General features: G+C 34.5%; 1 protein-coding gene across 1 annotated transcript in view; it reads left to right on the top strand.

Annotated features, from left to right (window-relative positions):
- Nucleotides 1-10,534, top strand: part of LOC111142311 (PARP1 binding protein) — a 59,126-nt gene that overhangs the window by 34,937 nt on the left and 13,655 nt on the right. Inside the window, exons 6-8 of the mRNA XM_022495360.1 lie at nucleotides 3,151-3,334; nucleotides 6,353-6,531; nucleotides 8,824-8,905. Of these exons, the coding sequence (XP_022351068.1) occupies nucleotides 3,151-3,334; nucleotides 6,353-6,531; nucleotides 8,824-8,905 (445 nt within the window). The remainder of the gene's footprint in view (nucleotides 1-3,150; nucleotides 3,335-6,352; nucleotides 6,532-8,823; nucleotides 8,906-10,534) is intronic.

The raw sequence follows: 10,534 nt of genomic DNA, 5'->3' as shown, positions 1-10,534 counted from the left end.
TTTACTCAGACTTCTGATTACCAATATATGGCAGATTAGGTCCCCTGGTTGACCCTTACACTGAAAATAGTTAACAATACTGGATAGCATAGTTTTAAAATACTTCTTAAATGCATTGATGAGTAGGCATATGTAATGAAAATATAGGCCAAAAACTAGGAGAGGGAAGAAAGCCAGAGAGGGAAGGCAAGAAGGGAAGTGAGCTTTTATTTTGAGAGTATTTGGTGATTTGGAATGTCTGTTCTTAGAGTCACTAAGTCTGAGAGTGCAAAGACAAAGCCTAGGGACTGTCTAACGTGAGAAGTCTATTGAATATACCCACTCCATAGGGCTGCCCACTCTATGTAAAATGAGCCAAGAATAAGGGCTTAACCTGATAAAGGGTTTCTATATTTGGTGTTAAAGTGTTTTATCATTCTATTTAAGATTGAGAATAAGAGTTTTTGATCTTATCATTTCTTTTCGGCGTGATATCAGATGTAATAAGGCAAGAAAAAAACAGGAGATACAACAATTGAAAAGGAAGAAATAAAGTTCTGTTTGATGATAATATGATTGTATATGTAGAAAACTCCCGGAATATAAAGGCAAATTATTAATATTAATAGTAGTGTTTAACAGTGTTGTTGGACACAAGGTCAATAAACAACAAGCAATCGTATTTCTATGCCATCACCAAATAGAAATTTAAAAAAAAAAGAGCTTCAAGAATATAAAATACATAAAATAAATCTAATAAAAGTCATAGGAATTCCTTCCCCTCAGAAAGTTCAGACTCAAGGTGAAATTCTCTACTTGCCCTCTCCCATCCAGATCAAAGTGCTATCAGAGATTTTTGTCTTCAGGAAAATCCATTCATTCTGTTTGCCTCCCACTTAACAGCTCCCAACTTTCCACTCTAGTTCTTGTTTTTTCCTTTTTTGGGGAGAGATTAGAGATTTCCCCCTATTGCTGCCAAACCTGGTGAGATATTCCCCCAGAGTATTTGTGGAAAGGCCCTAGGTACTTTTGTATTGCAAATAATAATATAGTAATTGTAAAATATGTATCTTTGTCTTACTGTTAAAAACTTTAGATTTTTGGGTGTGATAGTGGTCATTTATTTAACAAATGTAGCAATCATTTCTTCTGTGTGCTAAGTATAAACTGGTAGTATAAAGATTGGTAAATATATTGTTACTTTCTCAAGGAGCTTTTTCTTCTCTTTCTTTAATTTCTTTTTAATCTTTTTAATTTGTTTTAGTGCAAAAAGGTGATTTTATTATAGCATGGGACAGGAACCGTGGGCAGAAAGAACTGCCCTGGGATTGTGAGGAGTGAATGATTATACATTTTTTAATTAGTGGTGGTTAGGGATAGTGCAAATCTCTAAGGAATTTGAAAGCAAGCCTTTCAGGACTTTAAGGGGACTAACTGCTGGTAAGATAAGGTTACTTTTAGTCTTTAATAAAACATAAATGTTAAGGTACTAAGGTGGCCGTGAGTACCATGAGGAAGGTCACACTCTGCATGTTTTAGGTATCAGAGGGCTGCTAACTGTAAGGAGATTTAATTTAATTTCTCTTGCCTCTGTTTACCTCATCATTTTCCCCCCTGAACAACGTTGACCCTTAAATCTTTAAGGTTGTTGAAGGCTGAAGGTCTCATTTTCTGTAGCTTCTTCCTGCTGAATAGAGGCTTAGAGATATCCCTACCTATGGTTCAAGGTTGGTCAGCTGAGAATTTAATAGGAGTTAGGAAAGGTTAAGGCAGCTGTTTTTAGAATTGATAACATACGGGAGTCTCCTTAAGTTTCATTTCTTTTCTTTTTCCCTTCCTTTTCCTTTTCCCCCCTTTTTTAATTAAATGTTTTTCCAGCTTATGTAGCTGTCAGAATCACCTGCAGTGTTTTTAAAACAGTGCAACTGTTCAGTACCCTTCTCTACAGTTTGTGATTCAATAGGGTGGAATCAGAGTTGATATTTTAAACAAATGCTGAATATGATTCTGATAATCAGGCAAATTTGGGAAACACTGGTCTAGTCATACATTGGAACAGCTATTTGAATGTGAACAATCATATTTGCAATGTTAGAAAACCTGTCTTCTTCCTGAAAACATAGAACCTGGCAATAGGGCAGTGCAGATAGAAACTGTACTTCATAATTTCCTTTATGTTAGTATATAAGTCACAGAAAAGGTAAATAGCATACTCAACATAAAAGGTGGGAGAGATGGGGGGAGGGGACTGTTATTTTGTGCTCAGGCAGTCTGACTTTATGGCTAGGCCATACCACCTTCTCATTCAGCACTGCATAGCCTTTCCAGGGATACCTCTAGGGATGGAGATCTCCTGATTTTAAAAAAGAGCCCTTTTCTATTGTTGGACACCTCTAATTTCTTCCTTGCAATAGATCAAACTCCTTCTTCCTATATATTTCTCACATTTTTTAGGTCAGACTTCTAGAGCAGGAACTGCAACCTAAATTCATTCAGGTTCAGGTTTAGTATAAAGAAATAATTGATTTCAGGTTTTTTAAAACCTGAGTCTGTTGGACATAGTTGGTCTAGTCTTTGATTTGCTTTAGATCAATATTAACTACCTTAATTTCCCCTTCCATATAATAACAGTTCTCATATTAGAAGGCAATGTCATGTTTACAGGTCAGTCCTCACCACCTCCTTCCCAGCCCAGAACACTGTGTTCTTGGACAAGCTATTTAACCTTTTTGAGACTCAATTTTCTCATCTGTGATTTCAGGATATTAATACTTATTGAAATGATTTTAAGATTAAAGTAATGTGGGATTCTAGGTATTCAATGAGGATAGGGTTTCTGTTTCCTTGTATCTAAAGGTACATATTTTAAGTATATTATGTGTGTATAACTGTACCTGAAACTTACTATATATCATCTATAACTAAAATATTTCCTATCAGCTTTCAAATCAGGGAAGAAGTAACTTTGTTGAAATGACTTGCTTTAAGAAAAACTTTTTAATTTTGTTGCTCATGGTTCTTATCCTTTTCTTAAATGTGTTAGTTTGATTTGTAAGATCAAAGTCATATTTTTTTGAAGTGTTGATTAACTTTGAGAAGTTTATTTTCAAGCTTATAAGCATATTGTCATTTCTAATACTATTATAAAGGTGATCTTATTTCTATTTTCAGCATTGCAGGGGGTCGGATACTCTCAGTGATAAAGATGCAGCTGATTAAAGGCCAAAACAGCAGGGATCCTTTTTGTAAAGCAGTAGAGGAAGTCACTCAGGATTTGGATTTGAGGATTAAAAATATTATCAATTCTCAACAAGGAGATGTAGTTGTTAGTACCACTGACATTAGTCCTGCACGGGTAATGAGCTTTTTATTTTTCATTATCCTTCTGCACAAAACATTATCGCTTCTACTTGTTATAAAAATGTTTTACTATTGCTACTTAAGTCAGAAGAATCTTTTTCCTGTGTTCTGAGATATTGAAAATTTAAAGTTTCTCAATAGGATTATGTAGGATTATGTTTGACTTGAAATAAATCATAACATCTTTGGGCCAAATTGTCTCTATTTGTTAAAGCAGCATATTGGATAATCTTCAGTATCCCTTGTAGCACTAGAAGTTTATAATTCCTGATGGATATTAAAATGTCTTACAATATTTTTCAATAATTATTCTTATGAAACCATTATTTTGCCATTTATTCAAATATAAAATCAAAGCAAGGTTTCTCTGGTTCTGGCCCAGGTCCTAGGTACTCTGTAGAATAACAGAAATGGTTTCTAATCAGTTTATTTTTATTTAATAGAATTTTTTCATCTTTATGATCTGGTGTTTTCTACCTCTATTACCAGTCTTCAGCAAACATCAGGATTTTTTACTATACTTAGAAATCTTTTAACCATATATTCCCAGAATGTTTACCTCTTGTCGTTTTTTGGTGCAAACTTGGACAGTATAATAACTATAGTATTATAGGAGAAATTGGCTACCATCTTTTCAGCTCTAAAAAGGAATTTGGGGGTATGTGTGACAATCCATTTGTTACAGTTTAATTCAAGGAACAAAAGCCCCTTTTCCTTAGATGTGATTGTGATAATCAGTGTATGAAGAAAGACTTTTGCTTATGTTTTATTATTCATCTATTATTATTATATATCTATTTTATTATTATCTGACTATTCATCTATTTTCATAGTCATGGGGAGCCATTTTTAGTTATTTTTCTGTAACAATGCATGTTTTCAGATTAATTGGAAGGTAGGACATAGAGGAGATCCCGGGTTGTTTAACCCACTGAGCCACCCAGGCGCCCTGAGATTCTGGGTTGTTGCCCCATGTGTTTCATGTGTGTTAATGCTTCCTGTGACTAGCTTGGCTCAAATGACAACCAGGTTATTACTATAAGTCTAAATCAGAAACTGTCATAGCTTAGGTAATTAAGAGCACCAGTCTCTGCCGTTTTCTGTCACAAGAAATAAAGATACAGACAACCTGGTTCTTAATTTTATGTTTTCAACCAAATCAGAAATCTTTGAAAAATACTGATAATTCTCAGTAAGTTAATATTAAACAATATGGACTGTTTCTTTGGTGCTGATGAAAAAATATATATTAAGCACATAGTCAATAGTAATGACTATTAATATAATAATATATGTTAGCACATATAATGTGATAACAGTCATTATTGTGATAAGCAGTTTGTTAAAATTCCAGTGTAGCTCTACAGTACAGTTTGGTCAAGCCCAGTAGAGAAAGGAGGCCAAGACCATATTGATAAAAGCTGAGGAAAATGGTACAGCTACAACAGATGTTCTAGAAAGGGCAACTTTGATACTTAGGCACAATGTCTAACATATTGTATGGGTGCACAATCATTCTATCATTACCCCTTTTTTACTAGTGATTTAACTGAAGCACAGTGAGGTTAAGGAACTTTCTCAGAATTATAAGCTATGTAACTACAGGTAAGTTGGTATCAAACCCAGCCAGAAATATTTTCAGAGTTTGTGCTTACATGTGTCTGCATATAATATTTTATTATCATCTATTTTCCCATATTCTGTCTGGTCATTAAGTTTTTGTAGCTCTGCTCTTAACCAGCTTTTTCTTTATCTGCACTGCTACTATTTTAGTTCACTGTGACTACCTTCTTCTTTTCCAGCCTGGGCTACTACAATCTCTTAATTTGTGGTCTTGTTTCCAGACTTAATAACATTCTTACCCTGGAATATATTTTATGCATTGCTGTCATTTTTTTATAATCTAAATAGGATCATTTATGTCCTAATAAAGGAAAAGATTTCAACTCCTTTAACAGATTGATTTACAATTTCTTTGCCAGGTTTATAGAGCTTTCCCAGATTCATCTCATATAACTCCTTACCCTGTTCTTCAGCCATATCATGTTAACCGGGTCCTTAAAAGTGCCGTGTTCCCTCCCACCCCTTTGTGTCTCCTCCTCCATGAAGCTATCCTTGATTCCAGAGTAAATTGATCAGTACTTTTGTGTGCTCCTATTGTACCATGTATACATTCTGTTAGAAATAGCACTTAGTACTTTACAATGCAGTTGTTGGTTACTTACTTATTTTATCAAGGAGACTATGGTTTACTTGAGGCAGTGGTGTTTTTTTTTTGTAGTCTTAGCTTCAAACACTTTGCTTAGGATTTGGTATGTACTTATCAATGAATTACTGAATAAATGAATATCAACTTGTTTTTAATTTTTGCATTTGAATAGATTTTTTAAAAAGATTTTATTTATTTATTAGAGAGAGAGGGGGAGAGAGAGCATGAGCTGGGAGAGAGGCAGCTGGAGAGGAAGAGGCAGGCTTCCTGCAGAGCAGGGAGCCTGTGGGGCTCAATCCCAGGACCCTGGGATCATGACCCAAGCCAAAGGCAGAAGCCTAAACAACTGAGCCATCCAGGTGCCCCACATTTGAATAGATCTTTACAACCATCTGTGAGGTTGGTATTCACATCAACAGAACCCCATCTCACTTTGGTATAACAAAGAAAAAGATAACACAGGGAGGCTAGGTCATGAAGCTAGCTAGGGATGCATAACTAGATAGTTACTAAATTTTCTGACTTAAAGCTGTATGTTATTTTAACCAGAACCAATATCTTCCCATGATGATACTATTTTCTCTCTCTCTCTCTCTTTTTTTTTGTTCTTTGGGAAGGTGATAAAATTGGTTTTAGTATGACTTGAGGAAGAAATATTACATGTCTTAAAGCCATTTCCCATGGCTGATTTTTTATAACTTAAACAACAGAAGGAGAACAGTGGCACAAGAAATAGAAAACAATAGCTGATTGCCCCAACTTTGGTGATTGTTACATTTACTTAATAGTATTTTTTTGTTCTAGCCAAAATCTTATGCCATAAACCATGGGACTGCATATTGTGGCAGAGATACTGTGAAAACTTTACTAGTTCTTTTGGACGAAGAAGCAGCCAGTATGCCTACCAAAAACAAAGCAGAGCTTTTATATGATGATGAAAACACAATTCATCATAATGGAATTTCTATTCTTACACTTTTTAGGTAAGTAATGTAGAAGTGATATGTATGTGAATGTTAACTCTAGTCTACAAAGGGAATAAAAAAAACATCTCATTGATTAAGAAGAAACTTGGAGACTATGGAAAAGTGTGAAGAAAGAAAACAAAAGCTTAAAGGGAGATTGAACATTTGGATATGAGGAAGTTTTTATAAAAACAGTCTTTTGTGAGAATATGACAGGTATTTTTGTTTTTATTTTTTTGCATTTGTTTTTGCTTGGAAATATTTATTTCCTTTGTTGTGTATGTCAACAATTTTGGTGACTGCTTTCAATTATATTACCTCAGCCCTCATGACAACATCTTTCAGTAATAGCCCCATGTCATAAGTTAAAAATTGGACACTTGAAAGACAGAGATTAAGTAATTTGCCTAAGAGAGTACAGTTAGCAAGTAGCAAAAGTTTCTTGTTCCAAAAATTAAGGTCCATCCTCCATGTATTGTGCTTCTCTGCATGAGAACAGGAGAGAGTGTGTACACCAGACTTACACTGAAATTGACATCTCTTAATTCTTCCTCTTACGGAGAAAAATACTTACCAGAGTAGTTTTGGTATTCTGTGCAAGATATTGATACACTCCAGTTTTAATAAGAGCTAGGTCAAACATTGAGAGGTTCGTGGTATTTGCATTAATGAACATTCGTTTATAGAAACGTAAAATTTTAAAACAATTTAAATTTTATTTAGTACATTGTGGAGAAACTTTACAAAGTCATCCTACTTATTTGCTGTCTTCTATTTTTCTCTTCTGTTTAAAGAGAAAACTTGCAATGGTCTGTCATTCAGTGTTGTCCTCCAGTGTATTTAAATCTCTTCACCAGGGGCACCTGGGTGGCTCAGTGGGTAAAGCTTCTGCCTTCGGCTCAGACTATGATGCCAGGGTCCTGGGATCGAGCCCCGCATCGGGCTGTCTGCTCAGCAGGGAGCCTGACTCCCCCTCTCTCTGCCTGCCTCTCTGCCTACTTGTGATCTCTGTCAAATAAATAAATAAAATCTTAATAAATAAATAAATAAATAAATCTCTTCACCAGGTTTTAATGATTAACCTTTTATATTTGGGCATGATAAAATTCACCCATTTTGTTCCTCAAAAGTGTTCAAATATTTTCCTAACAATGAAAATGTATTTTATCAATGTCTTATGAAAAGAGTAGAAAGAAAATGAACCTTTGTGTTTTCTTCTTTTACCTCACTTCTGTTCAACAAGTTTTGCTTTTTAGGTAAAAACATAAATGATTAAATTTTCTCTCAGATTCAATTCTACCTTTTTTTTTTTTTGGACAGACAGAGATCACAAGTAGGCAGAGAGGCAGGCAGAGAGAGAGAGAGGGAGAAGCAGGCTCCCTGCCGAGCAGAGAGCCTGATGCGGGGCTTGATCTCAGGACCCTGGGATCATGACCTGAGCCGAAGGCAGAGGCTTTAACCCACTGAGCCACCCAGGGGCCCAATTCTACCATTTTTTAAAAAGAAAGTTATTTTGTGTTTATAGAACTTTATTAAATAAAATCAATCCCTACATCCATTTTAAAAAAGTATTTTTCTCAACCATATGGCCAAACATATTTCAGTTGTTTACAGTTACCTTAGCATTTGCAGTTGTCATTGTGCAGACAAGTGCCAATTCATGGTAAAGTGAATTTTTTCATGGTCTGCATTGAAATGATAAAATTAAGGACAATGTGGTTTATGAATATAAGTCAATGTAAGGTTATAAACTAGTGTTTCTTAGAATAGACTCTTCTTTATTCTTATATAACAGTCTTTTGAGTTAAAGAGGTTATGACTCTGGCTCTGTTAAGCCAGAAAGGAATTTATTGAGGAATCCAGGCTTGTCTGGCTCCAAAGCTCCGGTGTTTCTTTCTCCATTGTGCCTTCTTTGACCGTCCTATTTCTGAACGGTATTTTTCTCTTGAATTCCCCTGCTACAGCACTTGTCCTTTTTTATTTTAAATTTTAGTTGTGTGGATATCTTATTTCCTTAGGCTTTAGGATGCCTGAATTCAGGGCAGTGAGTGAATCTACTTTCTATCCTTCATAATATCTTACACAGTGCCTTACATATATTAGAAACTCAAGTATGTAGTAATGGAATTAATTAACAGCAAATTATTAATATTTAGAACTCTCAGTAATAATACTGACACTTTTATGCAGTACTATAAACAACTAGATTTAGTTGTCTTTTTATTTTATTATTGCTTTTGGATAAGGGAGGGGCAAAAACGAGTTAAAAAGCTACTTTTGTTTATACATTTTTGCTTTTTTTGGACTTAGATCTCCCACACAAGTGAATAATTCATCAGTGAAAGCCCTAAGAGAACGCATCCATAAGTCAATGCAAGAGAAAAAAATTAAGGTATAGTTTAATGTACTGTTGTAAAAATGATAAAAATAGTTTTATTTGTGGAAGAAATATAGAAAGCTGAGCTGGATATTTAAATATATATTGTATATGGAACAATAGGAATTAAATGGAAAATGAGTTATGACACTGACACATAGAAACTTTCCTTTTATACAAGCTTGGCTAATCACTCTTTGGCTTATTCCATCTGCTGGACCTAAAGAAGGAAAGGAATAAGCACTTGCTATTGTAAATGTTCAGTACATATATATGCAGTGAATGAAGGGGAAAATCAGACATGATTTTCTCATTTACATTTCTCACATTTTAAACTAGATTTTGAGAGTCTATAAATTCCATTTGGTTCCTGTCTGAAGACATTACAATGTAGAATATCATTAATTGTAGATTAAGACAAGATGAACATTTCACATTGTTTATTGACTAGAGTTATTCTTTGTATTTTTATATCTTTATTTGATTTGAACTAAGTTTTCCTGTCCTCATTTCAAACACCTGTGCCTGTAAGTAGCCAATAGTATGTTTTTTAAGTGTTTAAAATTTTCTTGGTCTTATTTTTCAAAAAGAAACTTAGTCTTAACTCATTCAGTGTACATTTATTGAGCATCTACTATGTGCTAGATATACTCTTCTATGGTTGGCAATTTCGTTCATTTGTTCAACAAAATTTTCCTGTAAATTTACAATTACCTTTAATTATCAAGCAGTTATTCATCTTGATACAACTTTGAGAACTCTAATTTCTATGCTCTTTATATTCCTATTTGGAAAGTTAGTCCTAAATAGCAGAACTTTTAGTTATCATCAGTTTCATACCCAAAACCCATTTAGATTCTGTTAGTAAGTTTTGTCTTTATTTTGGTAATTTTTAGTTGTCAGAACTTAATACCTGTGGAATATATCACGGTGTTTTGTATAATTTTTCTATGAGTAAAATTTGTTAATCTTTTGTTATATTGCATAAGTACTTATAGTCAAGGCATAAGATCTTTTTAAAAAAATCCATTCTTTAATACATCCAAATGGCCAACAGACACATGAAAAAGTGCTCAACATCACTCTGCATCAGGGAAATACAAATCAAAACCTCAATGAGATACTACCTCACACCAGCCAGAATGGCTAAATTTAACAAGCTAGTAAATGACAGATGTTGACGAGGATGTGGAGAAAGGGGAACCCTCCTACACTGTTGGTGGGAATGCAAGCTGATGCAGCCACTGTGCAAAACAGTATGAAGATTCCTCAAAAAGTTGAAAATGGAGCTACTCTGTGACCCAGCAATTGCACTACTGGATATTTACCCTAAATATACAAATGTAGTGATCCGAAGGGGCACGTGCACCCGAATGTTTATAGCAGCAATGTCCACAATAGCCAAACTATGGAAAGAACCTAGATGTCCATCAACAGATGAATGGATAAAGAAGATATGGTTTATATATATAATGAAGTACTATGCAGCCATCAAAAAACCACTGAAATCTTGCCATTTGCAACGACATGGATGGAACTAGAGGGTATTATGCTAAGCAAAATAAGTCAATCAGAGAAAGCCAATTATCATATGATCTCTCTGAAATGAGGAATTTGAGAGGCAGGGCTGGGGGGGTTTATGGG

Source organism: Enhydra lutris, unplaced genomic scaffold, assembly GCF_002288905.1.
Source record: "Enhydra lutris kenyoni isolate GAN:26980312 unplaced genomic scaffold, ASM228890v2 scaffoldscaffold7, whole genome shotgun sequence".
Classification (NCBI taxonomy): Eukaryota; Metazoa; Chordata; class Mammalia; order Carnivora; family Mustelidae; genus Enhydra; species Enhydra lutris.
This window is presented reverse-complemented; position numbering and strand designations above follow the sequence as displayed.